Raw genomic sequence first — 19,457 nt, 5'->3', positions numbered from 1 at the left:
TGTGTCAGTCCCAAGCAGGGCTTTAAATCAGTCTCAGATTAATACAGCCAGAGGTTTCAATATTCCTGCACTTTCCTCTATATAGTCAGAATTGCTTATGTAGTCTAGCTGCTTGAAAATATCTGCATACTTCCTTAGGTATTCATTATATTCAGCTACAAAAAAATACATTTTATTGTGATTTAAGCCTTCTGCTCAGTTTACTTCAGTGGCACAGGACACTACATAAATCCTAAGAAAGCGTGAATCAAAAAACTTAGCCCATCTTTCAAGGGAAAAGATGAGAATCTGCAAACTAAAAGGATTCTAAGAAAAATTTCAGTGTTTCTAATTGAGCAGCATAAATTGACATAGTGATGTGTACGTAGAGTGTGGTACTAACCACCCCAGTTCCACAACACCTTGCAATCCAATACTCGTAAAATATGAAAAGTAGGATCTGTTTTTATTGAATGTTCTGCTGATATTTCCATGCTGTATCTCTCTTTCGCTATATATCTTTCATCCTGCAACAGATACTGCAAATCTTGAAACATGACATTTATTTTCTTTCCAAGAAGCCTGGGAGACTATCAGGAATTCTTAGACTGCAGTTAAGGGGTGGGGCTGGGATGGGGTAGAGAAAAGGCTTACTAGGCTGAAAATAATTAAAAAATTATTCAAGAGACTGAATGAAATAACTTAATAGTGTAAGTTAATACCAGCAAAGACAGAATGTGCACATTTTCACTTTTCTATTGCTTTCTGCAGTTAAGTAATCGGAAGCTGGTATTTATAGAAATGTTTTAAGCAAGATGAATGCATGAGGAAGACAGAGTCCATTTTAGCTAAGCCAAGCCTTCAAATGAGTAGGGTCAGTTAAAAAGGCTCATGTTTTTCCAGATGGCTTTACCAGTGGCATTCAGGCAACACTCCTTCTCAGCAAGTCTTACATTGTCTTGAATGGAATTTATTTGGTTGGACTATACTTTAACTATGTAGCTGATATCTATGGTTTGAACAGTTATGAGATGGGATGAAAGATTTGAGGAATTAAAAAGAAATAGGATATTGTATACATTCAGAGAGCACAAATGTACACTGCAGAATAATAGAGCAAATGTTTTTTGTTAAAATAGGAATTAGGAAAGGAGGACTTGGAGCCATGTTTTCTTTATGTATTGTATTTAACTGTACAGGGCTTCCTAGAAAATAAAGTATGAAGTCAATGATTACCAGCAGTGGGTAACAAAAGTTAGATTGGTATAACTTTACTTACACACTCCTGATCACACAGTGTCTTGTGTTGATACTATTCAGAATTCACTGGGGACATTAGGAGGAATGGAGGGAAGACCAACTATTCCCAGTTTCTCTGTATAAAAAGCCAGAAAGCAACTCTAGCAAACAAAGATACCTTGATTTTATTTTTGCCAGTGCTTCAGGTACCAGAGTGACTGAAGTGTCACTAGGTGGAAGGCTTTATTCTAATTTAAATCTATACTTCACTGAATGTGAGCTACAAATTAAAATACATGTGTGTCTTTTGGCATGACACGGGTGTATGTCATCTGTCCACATTGACATTATCTTGCAGTACCTTTAAGAGAGGGGTACCCACTGTCCTGATCCAAAGTAAAATAAAATAAGAAAATCTTTTTACATTCCCAGTTTGAATGTGGTGCAGGAAGTGTTTTCTGCTCTTCTTAAGAGCTTCAGTGAAATCTTTTACTTAGTTTTGAACATATAAATAAATAAACTGTGGGCTAAAAATGGTCCATATACTGGGTCTTAGCTGGAGAATATGATCTGAAGTTGTTTTCAGGGAGTTGTTTGGATTCTTTTGCTGACAAATGATTTTTTTTTTCTGTTTTTAAATCTGTTTCTATGGATAGATGCTTTATTATATCTAGAAATGCAGCACCAAATGTTCTGCAGTATCTGAATGTGTATTCCTATAGACTTGCCAGAATTTTTTTGAGAAGCTGATCTTATTTAGAAGTTGTAAGCTATATTTTCAAGTTCTTTGGCAGGGAAAGAAAGATTGTAAAGATAAAATCACACTGTTTGTTCATAGCTTTATTAAAAAGCTGAGATTAGTTTGCTATTTTTGTGCTGTTAGCGCTAAGGAGATCTTCACGTACACCTACATCTGTTTATGAGTGTCCAAAACCTGAAATAGCCAAAAATGAAGAAATAAGATTCAATATTTGCTTGTAGTGGAATCACATTTCTCATCCTTTATGGTTCCTGAGCCTCTTCCTCTCCCTGATAGATGTCTTTAAGATTAAAGAGGAGAGCAAACAAAGAACAGAGGAGAAAACACAGGAAATATCTGCTCCTCAGGCAGAATAATCCATCAGTTAGATGCCTCACAAATTTGTCATCAAAATTATCAGCCTGCTAATGAAAGCAAAATCATATCGCCACATTTTACTGAGCAGAATATATATTTCATATATACAAGGTATGTGAAAATGGGTTAGAATTCTGCAGAGCTAGTTTAATAAATGGGAGGGAGAGATGAACAAAATACCCATATTTTTAACAATTTTTGTGGAAAATTTTAAAAACTTATTAATGACTTTGGAATTGGTGGGTTTTTTACTTAATACTAATGTCCTGCAGTAGCCTTGCTGTGACATTCAGCTGCCTGGTCCACACTGATCTGAACAGGCTTGTCCCTTTCCTAAACTGCTGGTACACCTTCTTTCTCTTCTCCATATTTGTTCAATGCAACAACACTAAAAAAATTCTGCCACAAATTGAAACAGTCAGATGGATGATGAACACTTCCCTCTCTTTTCCTACTGTGATTCCTACTGTTTGGCCATACCTGCTTCTTTCCTAAAAGGTCCTGAACAGCTCTAGGCAAATAGACAGCTCCCTGTTCCCAAAATAAACAGCAAAAGTTGAGGGAGCATATTTTAAACATATTAAGATGCTCAAAATTATGTTGTCTGATTTTTTCCATATCATAGCTGAAAAGATTATTTAATATTCTTTGCATTTTTTGTAAGATCAAATTTATTATCTCTTTCTTTGTAGTTGCTTTTCTTTCCTTTCAATTGTCTTTTCAGATTCAAATCCAGAGCCCCTGAGTGCTCTCTTTCATTTCAGTTTGATTGGAATTGAATATTCATAACGATTTGCAGTATACCTGAATGAATGCACTTTTCTTAATAGGTATTTTATGTCACTTAGTGTCTCTGGAGATATTTATATTATCATAATCTCCATAATATCTGAATGCTTTTTGGATGAGGCTACAGCACAACTTTTCTTTTCTTGTCACTTCTGCTGACCTCAATTCGGTTTAAATCTATGTCTTCTTGAGCATTTCAAGTGGTTGCACTGCTCTTCACTCATCTCTTTCTTGTCCCTTTTGTAATGGGTATGTCTGCTTTTGGAGATTGCTCCTGCAATCTCACCTAATTAGAAAGATACCTTTCTGAACATGATTGAACCTAGCTTGTTTTTGGGCAGTTATAACTGCTACTTGGTCACACAAGCCCTTTCACTTCTGCCTTTGATTCCTGCTCATTATTACTGGCTTAGAATTACCAGGTCAAATGTGACCTTCTTCTTCGTGAGCCAAGCTGCCCAAAGATTTGAGCATAGCAGGTCCAAGCTGGTTATTTTTCTGTAAGCATACCTTCAAATTCACTTCTTTTGAGAAGAGTGGTCATAAAAAAGCCATTGTTTCAATAATGTGTTCCCTTCACAGTTTAATGGAGGGGGAAAAAAAAAAAAAACAAAAAGGCTAATTAGTACCTGGAACCTCATTTTCAAAGCCTTCCAGTAAAAATGGCCAGTTTTCCCAAGCAAGTAACCATAGCTGTGCAGTGGCTACACTTCCAAATGGACATCCAATGGACATTCAAATGGACATCATTTGGGAATGAAAGTTTGGGTGGGGATGCATATATCAGAGCACTCTCTGTGCTGAAACGCGGTCCTGGAAGGATCGCAATAACAGATGCAGATCCTCAACACTGCAGTCCAGCAATTCTTTTCCATTTACAGAAAACTAAACACAAATACACCTCATAAAGACTAATCAAAAGTCATTTCACAGGCAGAGAAAAGAAAAATCTTAATTTGCACATCTCACACTTTGGAGATGAACCAAAACTGTATGATTCTGAGCACCATATAATATATATATTTTTTAATAGGTTACATGGGACAAATCATATCTATGATAAATGAAGGTTACATGACGGGTCTTGACTGTTCAGTGTCCATAAGGGATTACCTTTATGATTTCTCTTCTTCTCTCTTCATGTCCTAAACTAGCATAAAACCTCACTTGTTACAAGTCTCCAATTAATTAAGAATGAGTGATGAAGACTGAACTCTTCATCCTGTTTTAGGAAAGCATTTTGTGGCCAGTTGCTGAAGCAAAGCAGAAAAAAGCCAGTAATGGTGTAACACAATTAGTGCCAGTCATTATGATACTTTGGGCATCTGTTGAATATATTCATAAATAAGCTGGAAAGGGAGGTGAATGGTGAGGTGACAAAGTCCACTTCTGATACCAGAGTAGTCAGAACCAAATCTGACTGCAAAGAGTCATGCTGACTCTTGAGTTGCCCATGAGTTGCAGGGTAACAAAAAAATGGCAGCTGAAATTCTGTACTGATAAATGCAAATACATTAGGAAGAAAATAATCTAAACTTTATCATTAGCACAATGGACTCTAAATCGGCTTCAGTTATGACGGAGAGAGATTTTTAAAAGACCGCGGATAGCACAATGCCAAAATTGCAAAGTAAGCTATAACATCATTAACATCAGAACATCATTGTGTTTATATAGATATATGTTCATATATATACACCTGCATCTTCCATTCTGTGTATAATTCTACCTCCCTATCTCAAAAAAAGATACAGAGTTGATCAGAGGTGTAGCATGGCTCATGTTGAAGGATTTCATAACTTGAGCTAGTTTAAACTCAGAGAAGAGGCAACTGAAAAGACAGAAACAGGCTAAAAAATAATATGTTATGAAACTTACTGAGAAGATGACTAAGCAATGATTATTCACTTTTTCTGGTAACTCGAGGTCACAAAGCTATTGGGCTGCAGGTTTAAGAGAAGACAAACCATGCTATTCTGTGCAATACAGCATGTGGCCAAGTGCTGCTCTGGATGCTAAGCATACCAAAAGATTCAGAAAACGATTAGAGAAATTCATGGAGAAAGACCCATCAAGGTCTGTAAGTCTTGAGACCTCCCCAATGCACTCGTTTGTTTGGAAAGTCTGGAAATGTCCAAAGAGAGGAGGATATGTCTCAGCAGACATTTGTCTCCATTTGGCTTGCTCTTTGACAGTCTCCTCTAGTGTCTGAAATGGACTACTATGAGAGGTGGGAATCTGTGTTAGATGGAACTGCTGGGTATGTGCCTTTATGCTGTCTCACTGTTTACAAGGTCTCCATCTTCATAATAACACAAGGGTTGCACAGCAAAATGTACGTGCGTGGGTATACATATGCAAGTACATATATATCCTTTCTGGAACTAAGGAAACTAAAGTAGATTTAGGGCAGTAAGAGATTTAGGTAAGATTCAGATTGCTGTGTTTCAGTGGTCATCGGGCACCCAGCCCCTGGGAAGACGTCAGGGTTGTGAAACTCAGCTAGAGATAATTCCCCTGTGTACCATCTGGGGCATAATACATACTCCTGTTGTGGGTGCACCTTAGGGTGCACCTTAGTGACTAGCCTAGACGGCTCGATGTTCAATATGGTGGTTTCTATGGATCCCTGTGTGAGGCACCCACCTTCCCCATACATTGGTAGGGAGGTTTGGTGATTAACTAAAGGCTGCAAATTATGCTGTGCGATCACAAGTGAACTAGCAGCTAGGTCTCCTTAGGCAGGGGGTCCATCCTTCAGGGAATGAGAGAGCTACAGGGCTCTTGTAGACTTCTTGTAGGTTCAGTAGACTTCTTGTGAATCTAAGTTTTGGACTTTAGCAGTGAAATCTTACATGAGGACTAGGTGGAGAGAGATGAGCCAGCAGAGAGGTCAGTGCAGGCTGCAGTTGCTCCTTGGAATCTCACAGGCTCTGATCCCTGGAAGCCTGTGGCTGTGAGAACAGGAGAAGGGTAGAGCTGAACCAGCCTCCTCCCAGATGCTTATTCCACTCTGAGAATTATTGTCGGGTCCCAGTAATCAGATGGAGCTAGACTGGATTTCCACATACCTTAATTCTTAAATTATTGACTGTACGGCTCCCATGGAGCTGCAGTTTCAATTAGGAATGCCACATTAAGGAAATCGATGCTGCAACACAAATAGGTTGTCAGAGCTAATATTTTCCTCACTCGCCTCTGAAACCAGGATCCTCTTCTCAGCATCAGGGGAGAGGCAAGAAAAGCAAAGAGAAGAAATGAGATGGGATTGAATGGCTGTGTTTTGTTGATAGCTGGCTGTCTTTCTGTCCAGTCCTGCTTTGTCATGGCAATCTGGCACACCAGTTCACTGCTACCGAGCTGCAGCCATGTGCATCACCATCACTGCAAAGGCAGCAGGTATTTCACAGGCACCAGGTCATTATTTGTCTTTAATTCTCAGTCTGCTAGCAAAAACATGCTTGTTGCTGTGATCTGCTGTCTGTTAACAGGCCTCTTCACTCCAACTCCTCTGTAAAATCGTCCTGCCCTGACATCCAGGGTCTCAGGGGAGATGGCAGTGGTTGAGAATATCTTTGCCGTAAAGTAGGTCTAACTCTAGTTGGGGACAAAGAATTGTCCTTCTCCCCATATATTTCATTTGGACTTGACCCAAAGGATCACTTTACCTTGCAACTTTCATCAGAAGAGTAAAATAAGAGAATATTTCACAGCAACTGCAATCTATCTGCTAGGAACTTTACAAAAGAGTGAGCCAGCAGCCTTCAGGATACACACCCAAGGCAGGTTAGGAAATGAATGTCTTGAGACATTCTTGAGAATGAGTTTTGTCTCACACTGCTGAGAAATATCTTTATTCATGGGCAATTGCCTGTAGTTATTATACTGGATTCTGCCTAACTAGAAAGAAAATTTTCTCCCTGTGGTCCCACAATTTCCCAATACATTATTGGGAAATTTCATAGCTGCTTTCCTGTTGCTTGTGCATGTGGATCTACAGAAAAACTATTTCATGTTTTACAATGTGGATGAACAAGACAGATATTGTTTAGGATGCACCTGGTCCTGGACAGACAATAACCCACTACTAAGAGACACCTATTTTTCTAGTGTGAACATGGCTTTAATTGGTTGTTTTAGTTTAATTTTCTTAAATGGCTGTGCATTATTTGCTGTTTTCATTTATTTACTTCATCTCTTCACTCTTATTTTGCTTTACCAATTCCCAGGGTAAATCTGAGACTTCAAGACATTGCAGGTCAACACGCTACAGCATCCAGAATAATTTGTCACTTGACTTCCACATACTAGTATTTCACATGTCACTCACACCTTATGTGCACCTGAACCCATTATGCTTGATTATAAATTGCTGGTTGATAGAAAATTACATTCACAGGCATTTACTGAGCATAATTACTCAGTAGGAACTATCAACCTGAATCAATTACCCATGGTGTGAGCATATTTCCCCAATGATTTTTGGAAGGGGTGGGAGTAAACGTCATGAGCATCAATGGTACAAGAAGACATCTGTGCTACCTGGGGATGCTTCCTCCAAAATTTTACTTTTCATATTCAGCTGTAATAAAGCATAACTTTTAGTCTGTGCCTCAGTCATTTAAATTTAAATGGAGTTAAACCAGAGGTATTTGAATGATTACATGGTAATCTACTGAGCTATAAAAACACATACGTCACAGTGTGTTAGGAAAACAGACCTGAGTTTATGACTGTTTCTACTGAAAGAATCAGTACCAAGAGTACATGTTTGGGGTCAAAGACAGACTGAGGTAAATATTGGTTAGACGCAGAACAACTCCTACACCAAAGGGTGTATGCAACATTTTCAAAGGTTTCTGAAATAAATGGGAATTAGATGACAAAGGTTTTTTCAAGATATAGCCCAAGTCATGCAGAAAAGCCATTGCTGGCAGACCCAGAGTCTGAATATGCTATAGGCACAACTGCATGGATGAGCAGGCAATTGCACCCCTGTGCTCCTCGGTGACTTCATTACCCAGCTCTTGGCAGTGTTTATCGGCGTGTGCTATGTACCAGACTGATGGGACTATTCAATTTCTGCACGCCTGAACAGTGTGGGTGTAAATTAGCTCTAATCCAGAAGCAAATTGGCTCTGCTAAGCAGCACAGTGTGTGGTGGGTTCATACAGCTGTTAGACAGGAGGGGACTTGAATCTGTGGTTCAGAGAGGAAAGGTATCTCTGTTTTTCTAGAAATGCAACAAGACTATAGTCCTTTAATAAATTTAAAAATCATTTATTTAGTTTAAGCTCCTTTAGTGGTCACTAAGGAGAGACTTGTACCTCCCGAGATTAATCTGTGACACATATATTAGATAACTTAGACTGGAACTAATTATTCTATGTTAGTGTCTCTATCTGTCCTGTAGAGAGAGCCTGAACTAATCTTTCCACTGTCTAGAGTTAGCCAGCATAAAATCCATTCCACAGTTGTGGTCTCAGTTCATTTCTGCAAAACTAAATGTGTAGCTGCCAGTCCAACAGACACAGGTCAACTGTCGTCTGCTGTTGCCTCTGCCTGCTCTCTCTCAAGGTCAAGCAATCAAGAGCATCTCCTACAGCACCAAACACCACTTGTGGGGCAACAGCATTTGAGCCATATATACCTAGCCATGTGGGAAGGAGGACAATAAAAAACAAGTTATAAGCATGAACATTATCCGCTCTTGCTAGTGATATGATGAGGTGACTACTTGGACCTACCAGGTCTCCCAACATGCATGGCCACTATTACACAAACACACAGTAGTGTTGTGTTTCGTTTAAAGCTGCTCTGCACGTGTTGGTCCACAGACTCTGGAGCAGGGGGAAATTACCTGAGATTACAGACGCCAATTTTCAGTTTGGAGTTGTGTGACTCAGCACTGACGTCGCTGAGTGACGAGTGTTGAGTCTGCTGCAGTCGGTCCTAAATTCTGCCCTGGGCCGCCCCAAGCCTCCTCTGGTGCAAAGCAAGATTGGGCCTGCCTTGTTTACTTGAAAATGCTTAGCAAATTCACACGCTTCTCAGTGATTTCTGTTTTCATGAAAACAGTACTGAGATTGCTCTGTGCGCAAGCTAAAGAGAAGAGCCAATTGTTTAGCTCTGCCACTGTTGCTGCTCCTGTTAGGTGTAGAGGTTTTTTTAATAAAAAAGAACACTAGCTACATGCAATTGTCTTTTGAGATAGTTTTAATTAACAATCTAATTAGTTTAATTAATTAAATCTCCACAGTTGGCATTCTTTGGGATCCTTCCTCATTTTTCAGGTGTTTAACTCTCCTTTTTTTTTCTTATTCACATTTTTCACTTTTATTGTTGTTTTCTGCCTATTTTTTTAAAGGCAGAATATAGGCAATTTTCCATACTGCTCAGTTGTTAGCATAGTCTCTGGCACAATTTTTCCCAGGCCAAAATGGCTCTCTGAAGCAATTCTCTTCATGTTTCAGAGGTTAGCATAGACCAAAGGCTACCTAACAGGCAGCTGGAATACGACGACTCTGGTTGGAAGATGAGAGAGCTTAGCCATGACGACGCAAGCCAGTCTGTGCCACTTCGCCTCCAGGCATCAATCCCTGTGCCATTTTACCTTCTGGTGCAAATACCGATGCTTTAAATACAGAAATTACATTCCCATGCAGCGCTCTATTTGCTGCCTGTCATAAGAACCCTCCTGGGAATGGGAAGTGCATGAAGAGTTTGACAGTTTGGCGGATGTTCAGTTTACCAGATAACCTAACCTTAAATGGGATTAGTATATCAATTAGTTCTCATATATGTTGCTATGAAGTCAGAGCACTTCTCTTCAAATCAGGGAATTTCGCAGAACTTGGCCAGTGACTTATCTCTGTCCATGTGTCCTAACCATATGCCATCTCCTCACCCTGCACCCTGTTTTCCTTGGGAAGCAAACCTGAGCACGAAAGGGCAGGATGGGATCTGCAGCTCACACCACAGGATGTGGACAATCCAGGAGTACCATACTTGTTCTTTTTTGTTAGCATGTTTCCTTAAGATTTACACTGAGCAAAGGTTAGTGTTTTCCTCTTTATGGATGGAAGTGTAAAATTAGCAAATTTCCTGAAATTCTGGTCAACTCATCAGCTTATTTTTGCTAGCTTTTTTAAAAAGAAACCAAATGCAGGAAATTTCACTCCTTTCTGATGTATTTTGTGGCTATTTTGTTTTGAAAAGTAAAAATACTCTTCCCATATACGCTTATTCAGTTAAAAATAACCTGATCAGAATGCTCTGCTCACTTCTTTCTTCTTTATTTTACTTTTTCCCTAAAAAATGTAGTTGAATGAAAGCCTGGCAGACGAAAACTAGTAAGCAGAATAATGGAGATACAAGAGAAAAAGTAACACTCATTTACAATTGTAAAATACTGCCAGCTTCTTCAATTTTTACAAAAATAGAACACAGCAAGAACCAATTTATAAGAGAAACCTTTAAAAATGCAGGCAGAAAATTATTAAGTGTCCATGTATCAAACTCAATTCTTATTCCCCACAGTGGCAGCCAGATGACAAGCCAAGCGGCTTATTGTCCCAGAAATCATGCTCAGTTATCAATATTTCTACAATCATTGCCTGCAATTGATGTTAAAATGATGGCAGAGAAATAATGGGGGAAGTTTTCAAAGTGGCGTATAAGATGCACATTCATATAACCCATTATTTTTTAAAAGACGTGGACACACTGCAGAACCTACATATTACTGCCAAAAGATTGCCCTGATTTTGTGGTATGTGCACTTTTACTGATGTGTATGAGCTCATATAAAGCTTAAATAAGGGATTTTACAAAAGATAAAGCTTTGTGTGAGCTTGAGGAAGTGACTCTGTTTTTCTGGCTAAAGCATGAGAGATGGTGGGTGCCATGAACATTTTTACTCAGTGTCAAAGCAAGAGAACAGAGTCTTTTGGGGGCTGCTAGGTGATCTGATCCAGAAAATGAGCTGATATGACCAACACTGTTAGCTTTCACCTGTCTACCACCTACTTACCAGTGAACACTCATTATTTTGGTCAAAGAGGTAAACCAAAACATGTGCCTTCTCATGCTACAGATTTGTAAAGTTCAAGCTACCCCACAGTTTTCTGTTTATACTTTCTATCACACTCCAAGTTACCAATACCAAGGGTGATGCTGGACTTTGAGGTGGCAGCGTGAGTCCTTTTTAATCTTCACAGTCCGAATCCTTTAGTTCCTTCTCAGAAGTTTCTCTGCATAAAACCACTCCAAAATGCGAGGAACACGGGGTTATACTCTGTACTTGTTCCACAAGGAGGAAATAAGCAAGTCTAATTGCCACAGTTAGACTCCAAAGTCCCATTAAGTCTTTCTTTTTACACCTTTTGACTGGAAATAAAGGAGATGGGTGGGGATACAGTTTGTGGAGCTCTAGAGCACCACAAATTTACCAAATTGTTTGGGTTGAGAGTTTCATCTTTGTTTTGTGTGGAACCAAGCAAGGAATCCAATTCTGATGAGGGATACGACCAGCCACTAACCATCTCCATTGCTTTAAAGGAAATTCTGGACCACTTGGGAAGACAGTGCTTAGTTATCATCAAGACAGATTAGTTGTGTTCAGGGACAGGCAGCAATGGGGTGCAAAGAGTTAAAGCATCACCACCTTGAGGAAGCAGTCGTGTTGACCGCGTCTGATTCATTCACCCAGGCATTTTTTTACTTGTGTTTGTATAACAAATTTTGGTGCATCACTACCACACTGAACAAAAATTTAAACTAAAAGCAAGTAGTGGGCAACAACAGTGGGCACCAAACTGACACCTTGCCTGCCCTCAGTGCCAAGATGTCTCACTCCAGTGTTGGCTACAGCTAACCACTATCTTGGCTAGACGTGCTGGGTATCCCCAACTCTGCAAGTATCCCTGTGAGATATTGCTACAGTAGGGCTCCTCGTGCTTTACAGAGTCCACCTTTATGGCACGAAATGTATGCTTCATATGTGTAGCATTTCATGTGCTACATCTTTTCTATTAAGAATGAAAAGGTTTTGGTGCAGTATTTTGAGAGAATATTACCTTTCAAAGAGACCATATTTATCAACTGACATTCTAAAAACGTGGTATTTGGACATAAGGGTCTTTGTTGGTTTTCTGAAATTCCCCTTGCAACTTCTGTATCTGTGCTCCAGTAAACAAACCACAGTGACATGCAGAGAGACATGTAGCTGAAATAGTTCCTTTCTGAGCACAGCCATTCCCCATGATAGATCAGTTATTTTTTTCTCCTGATTCAGACACGTTCATAATTAGCCTTCTAGCAAGGCCATCTGGACAAGACATCAGTATTACTTATCTGTTGCTGCTAAATCATGGAACTGAGGTGGGTTTCTAACTATTTAGCAAGCTGTCCCCCAGGATTCATGAATTTGAAAAGCTAGCATAGACATGCCTGGTCTGTTCTGACCTTAGACACCTTTCCTTGTGATGAATAACTGGGATAAATGTTCCACAGATTTATATACTCCTCAGGGTTTCTTTCAAGGGATGTAAAAGTTTTCATTAATAGCGATAAAACTACAGTTTCTAAAGATCATCTTATTATGCTCACCTTTTCCCCAAACCAAAAGCAAAAGCACCTCTTTTCTATGTGCATGGATCAGTCGTGAAGGGAAGGAAAACTCAGCTTATGTCTTTGTTGGTTCAGCAGAACCACTCTTAATTTCCAGCATAATTACCTCTGACACTGCTTATGTATTTGTAGAGAATTGTCATAGAATAAATGTAATAGACACAGTTCAAACTCATTTTCATCCCCTCTTCTCTGCAGGTTTTTTTTTATATGACTATCCACTAGAACCATTTGTTCACTTTTTTCGTCTGCAGTTGGCCATTTCACCATTTATTCTCAGTCAATAGCATTCAGCAAAGGAACAACTACCTGGTTCAGATCCACAACTAAGCCCCCATCAAGCCATTCATTCTCCCTGGGCCTTTATCAAGTTATCACAGCTTGTAGCTGCATCAGCTTAAAGGCAAGATAAGTCATTCACTGGAAAGCAGTTCCCTACAAATGATTTATTGCACTAGTGCCATTTTTAAACAGAATGCCCCAGACCACATTTATTTTGCCATGATTACAGGAACGGTGTCGAGGTGCCCACATTTGTGTAAAACTGAGAACATCCAATGGAAGAGTGCTTCAGCTCTGGTACCAAAGCAGCAAGAACAAGAGATAAATTTTATTTCTGCAACTGTCCAGCATTTTAACTGAAGAGAACTGCTTGTTCACAAACAGCTGCTGTGGTGAGATTTGTTTAGGTCTTGACCTGAGCCTATTTGCAGTTTGGAGCTAGATTGAAATATAGACCAATTGCCTTATTTTATTTTTGCTGAAATTGCAGTGGTTTGGGAGGAGGCCTTAGTTTCTTAGCAAATCTGAAATTTTAGCAGTCGTACTGGATCCACAACTCTTCATCCTTTTTCATTGAACTTATCCCACTAAGCAGCCTAAAGATGAACTTTCAATATTTTTCCTCATCTAGTGAACAAAGCTGAGCTGCAAGCTCTTCCCTGGTGGTCCCCAAGTTTGCTGCTGGGCTTCATTAGTTTTTTGTGATTTTCACTCTGGCCTGCCATAGTTATAGCAGTCTTTTTTTGCTTCAGTATTATATTTTCCATGCTAGATTTAGCTAGTCTGCTCTCTTTACTTTTGTATTTTCATATATTCAATAATGCACATATGCGTAATTACATATGTAGTATAATTACATTTTGCTTGATTATATATGCTACCTTCTTTTCTTAATCATCACAGACACCAGACTCTGATTCCGCTTTTCATTCAGGCCTGTGAGGCACAGAGCAGTACTTAGAGGCACAAAGCTCTCAGCTTCTATCGCTCTCAGCACCAGCTGCCTCAACATCTGATGTGCAACTACAAGCAAAGTCCCATGTTGCTTGGCACGTTCCTGCTCATTGCATCCTTTGCCTAATCGAGAGCTGCAAGTACGAGCCTATACATGCCCTGCCACCACTTTACCCAGAAAAATCTCCTGCAGGCACGGGTTTGAAGAATACAAGGTCTAATCGGGCCAGGCATGGCTTCAATGTTCTTTTTCTTTCTATTTCTTAGCCACAACTTATCCAGCTCAGATTTATGACTAGCTCCACACCATGTGAGGTTTCTGGACGAATATAATTCCCACTCAGCTTCACCCTCTACATTGTTTCCACTTGTCAAGAGAAAAGTTGAGGCACAGAAAAGGGCTATAATTTGCCCAAAGGGTGACAGAGATAGAAACAGAGTCTGCATCTCCTGATTCTTAGTCCAGTTCCCCAACCCCCAGCACACACTGGTAAGTAGGTGTTGGCGTGTCCACTATAGACCCTTATTGTGAAGTCTTTAACATTATTTTAATCACTGAATAAAGCAATTGATAAATTATTAAATATTTAAATAACAGTTAAAATTTTACTACATTATCAGATTAATAACCTATTATTTATTTTGATAAATATGGGTAGTGAATCTAGGTACAGAAAAAGAAAATATCTGAAAAGGGAATACAAGGAGGCACTGCTAAAACAATGTATTTCTTTAGCGCTTCCAAACCCCCATGATCTAATTATGGTTCAATAATAGACCTGGGGAGTAGGGACTGGATAAAAGAAAATAAATGGAAATCAACAATAGAAACTACCTCTGCAGAGAGTGAGAGTTCAAGGCTGGTCAGTGGTATCTTTTGAACTCAGCATGAGCTTCATTTCTCTCCTTTCCTGCTGTCCTCCTTACATGCTGCCTTTGTGCCAGTTTTGGTGGTTTGAAAAAGAGTAATTGCTGTTTTCCTGCTTTATGCTGTTATTGAGACTTTATATTTTCCCATTAATTTTAGCAGTACAGTAAATGCCTTCTTTTTCAGCATTTTATTAACAAAGTAAATATTAAAAGAATTCAAGGAGAAAGCACTTGTGTGTCTTAGACAAATGCAATGATTTCTCAGATGTCCATAGAGCCAAAATTTGCCTCACTCCACTATTTAGCCATTTGCACAGGTTTGCAACCCACAGTTTGCAATATGACTTTCCAAGCGCTGTAACCTTTTCTGCTGATGCCTATAAATACCTTAGTCTCATAAGGGCCAGTAGCTCAGACGCTAAGACGGTTCAAGACTTTGTCTGATTCAATTACTCTCATGGTTATCCTCTGGATCTCTTTTGAAGACCTTATCAAAAAAAAAAAAAAAAAGAAAACGCCATCACATTTGCTGTCTTCCATTCCTTGGTGCCAAGACAGTTTCAACAGTAAGCTAGATACTCCATTTAGCTGTGCAGAAATTATATATTTCAATTTTCCTAGAGTCCTTGGGTGAAAATTCACTGTTTTGATGATTTGTCAACATTCATTTGAATGACTGGTTCTAAAGCTGTTTGACTGATGGTTTAACTGGAGATGATGGACAAATTTCTCATAAAGAAAGGAATGTCCTTAAGCTCATTTATCATGGACGTTGGTGAAGGTTATTCATTGACTTTTCAGCTACGGACTTATATTTCTTGAGCTTTCCTCTAACATCTCAGTCCTCCATTGGCCTGCAGAGACACCAGTAGCCTTCCTATTCCTGGTGCACTTGAAAAAAATACTATTAGGGTAAATGCTTTTAGCAATTTATTCTTCTAATCTGTTTTTTCACTCTGTCTTAAAGTTTTTTATTCAATGTACCAGTGTTTGTGCTCTTCTAAATTTAACCTATTTGGACAGTGTTTTCATTATTTTCACTTTAAATAGCCTCCTTTATTCCTCTGTTTATCTATGACAGCTATTTCATGTCCTTTCACATTCTTTTCTGAGTCTTAAGGATGGTGCCTCTGTAGTTTTTAAGCCACCTGGAAGTATTTTACCCTTTTAAACTGACCCTTTACATTTCATTGCTTTTCCATTATTGAGTATTTTCCACACATCCAATGTTACTTGCAAAGATTTTTTGGAGTATATCATACATATCATTAATAATGTAACAAAAAGTTCTTCCATAGTGTCTCTGGTGCCAGCTCTTGATGCCTTTTTCAAGACTACATCAACAGCTGTTTCTCATTTTGAGAAAACAAACAGTCAGAGAAAAATTTCTCCAGAACAGCAGCTGTTCACGTTTGCAAAAAAAAATTGGTCTCTGCTTCATAGCTTCACCACAAATCTTTACACCCTCCTTGAAAGTATTTACATTGTGTCTGGATTTGGAGGTAAACACTGAATATCACACGAATCACAGTAAAATCACAGAAGCTGATACCAGCGCTGGACAGAAACGCTGAGAATCTTGATGATAAAGCGATTGGTGGGGACCGAAGGTGCTGCTAGGGCTGTTGCTGTTCTCTAGAAAGTGATGTCACGAAAAGATGACTTCGCAGTCTCTAAACAGATTTTGTTGTTGTTGTTGCTTGAAACCACAACATACGAAGTAATAACAAAGGAATACTGAATATACTTTCAGCTCACGTTTTTTTCTCTTGTGCTGACAGGGGTTACTGATAATTTTGTAGGACAGCAGAGGGGAGCAGCTGCTTACTGCTGTTGTGTGTCCAGTCAACAACTCTCATCAGCCTTGAGCTACCTGAGGGTTTTGTCAAGTTACAGTCTGAGCAGAGGTGCTAAAGCCAGAGACAGCACTCTCTTCTGCTGACTGTTTATGATAGGCTTTAACGTGGGCAGTGGCTGACCGAGACCCAACTGCACATCCTTAGCAGAAAGCAGTCATCAGTGTTTAGAGGAAATGGCAGCTCAAGGAGTCAGTAGAGACCGAATGGTGCAAGAATTTGTTTCACACACAGGTGTATGCCACTACCCACAGGGCAGGCCACGGCTGTCATTCCAATACAGTCTGCACATGATAGCCACATTAATGTTTTTACCTTTGGCAGATTAAGAAGGCAGCAGGATCAAAGTGGACAGACTTCCAGCATGGACAGCAGAGCATCCCTTCAGAGCCATGAGAAACTCCAGGATGGACGTAACAACAATTTACTGGGACACGGCTGCACAAGAGGCTGCAGCAGCTAGTGAGCCATGGCCCCTCACACGCCTCCACCCTGGCAGCGAGAGGAAAGGTTCCTCTCTGTTCATGCCTTCACCATCGTCCCTCAGATCCCGGGACATCTGACTCCTCCGAAAGCAGGATCCCCAGCCAAGGAAAAACCCACAGAGCACACAGGCTGATACTTTCCACGTCCGACCCTGCTCTTCTTTTGACTCCGCCACTGGAAAAATGACCATCAGCAACAAAGTACAGTTTTATAAGTAAGTGTGACTTTCCTTTTCAAAATCCTGGAAGAAAACTTGAAACAATTCATTAGGCAGCCTCTCAAAGATTGCCACGTTTCTGGCTACTTGCAAGAGACAAAGTTATATTGGGGACAGCTTTATCTTGAAGACTTTACGTTACCCTCTCTGTCTTTGTTAATTGAAATGGTCCGGTTTGGAATTTTGTGAAACTGCTGGGCACAGCTGTTTCCAAGCACCTGCTGTTGAGTTTATAACCGATGTAGATGATGTAAATACGTGAATGTAGTGTCAAGTAGGCCAAACACTGAATAATTTCATTTAAATACCTGAAGCCCATTGGAAAAGTTGCAGCGTGAATGTATTCACATTGTTCTTTAACTTCATGCATTCTGCTTTGTAATAAAAGATGTGACCCTGGCAAAGTCAAAGTTTTGCTAGTGACTTTAGTGGATGCAGGATTGGACACAGTAGTAGTGTATGACAACCATGACAAAGGAAGACTTTTTTATTTGTAACAATAGGCTGACTGAGCCGGACTTGAAAAGCAGCTTAGAAAGGAGAGCTACAAACATCAAGAATTTGTTCTGATCCATAGTTAGGTGTTATAAAACGTGGAGAAGTTACATGTGTCTCTGTTTTCATGGATCTATTCTGGATGAGAACCATCTTGAATAGAAAGAAAAATAGTTTATCCAAAGTATTGCTCACATGAAAGCCCTTTTTTTAATCAGCACCCACAATTCTAAATATTTATGGTATTCTACAACTTGTACATCCACATTTTGATAATAAATGCATGCTTGTTCTGTCCTATTGTGCTTTTATTTTTAAGGGTTACCATCCGTAAACAAATTTCATTTCAACTTTTTAAAATTAATAAGTTAGGCTTTTGGAAGTGGAAAACATTTTATTTGTAATAATCTGTTTTTACTGTATTGTTTCCATTCTGTCTTTTACAAAAGAAGGTTCTTTGTATTTGAATCTATTTTAAAATTTGGTTTCACATTATATGTAATTTTGTCAGAAATTTTTCATAAAATACAGATTTTTATTGCTCCATGAAATGATATGGTGTTCCTATCAACAACAGACCAGTTTAAAAATGTACTAAGGTAAAAGTTTTACATCTGTAATGAGTGTGGTCTACTTGGTTAATTTGGGCATAGACTGAAATAATCATACCATCAAGCAAAGGAGCAGAATTTCTCTGACCATGAGAGGACAAATTTCATTGCCCAGAATAAACTCTTTCATGCCCATCCCTTCTTATAATGACCTTTTTTTTTTTTTTTCTTTCCTAAATATGGATTTCACTTGGGAAGGGCCAAAGTGGATAACATTTCACATAATTTCTGGAAACACCTATTCTTCTGTTCCAATCAACATGCATTATGACCTTGGATCCTGATCTGGATCTCTTGATCCTGAAAAGAAATGAAAATTTTTATTTACTTGAGTAATCCTACAGGAATTAATGGTACTACTCGTGAGTAAATGTTTATAGGATCCATGATGTATCAGGTAGTATACATGAGAGCCATGCAGTTTGTGGAAGCAGGGACAGTGATTTATTAAGTTTTTCCATGTAAAATTTCCCAATTAGAAAAACATTCGGGAAAAAAGGCAATTGCACATTCGCTTTTTTTTCTACGATTATGGTTGTTTTGAGCAAGAAGAGTTATTGTGGGTGATCTTGTACATCAGCTACATAGGATGCAACTATCTAGTGCCTTAATTCAGTCTGGGAACGCCTTTTTAATTTAGTGTTTCAACCTTACAGCCCTACTGCATTTTGGTTCATACTGTAGCACCCAAATCAGATTCATTTGGGATGATGATACAAAACCAGAAGACGTGCTCCAAAAGAGCACTTCATGCCATCCGCACAGCCTTGGGCCTGTAGACCACAGGAAGAGGAGAGAATAAATCTGAAATTAATCTTCCCCAAATGTGCCCCATGTGGATGTCAGGTCTGCATCACTGCCCACCCTGCTCTGGAGAGCCCCTGCTGTCGGGCTGCACTGCCCACTAATGCACACACAGCCACCCGTAAGCC

At 39.3% G+C, this 19,457-nt stretch overlaps 1 protein-coding gene across 2 annotated transcripts in view; it reads left to right on the top strand.

Annotated features, from left to right (window-relative positions):
* The window catches only part of STK32B (serine/threonine kinase 32B), a 171,702-nt gene extending 154,523 nt beyond the window's left edge, over positions 1-17,179 (top strand). For both annotated transcript variants that reach the window (XM_074147465.1, XM_074147466.1), the window contains one exon: positions 17,041-17,179. In XM_074147465.1, the coding sequence (XP_074003566.1) occupies positions 17,041-17,179 (139 nt within the window). The remainder of the gene's footprint in view (positions 1-17,040) is intronic.
* The last annotated feature ends 2,278 nt before the right edge of the window (positions 17,180-19,457 follow it).

Source organism: Numenius arquata, chromosome 5 (genome assembly GCF_964106895.1).
Source record: "Numenius arquata chromosome 5, bNumArq3.hap1.1, whole genome shotgun sequence".
Lineage (NCBI taxonomy): Eukaryota > Metazoa > Chordata > Aves > Charadriiformes > Scolopacidae > Numenius > Numenius arquata.
Note: the sequence above shows the minus strand (reverse complement) of the source record. Positions and strands in the feature narration are given on the sequence as shown.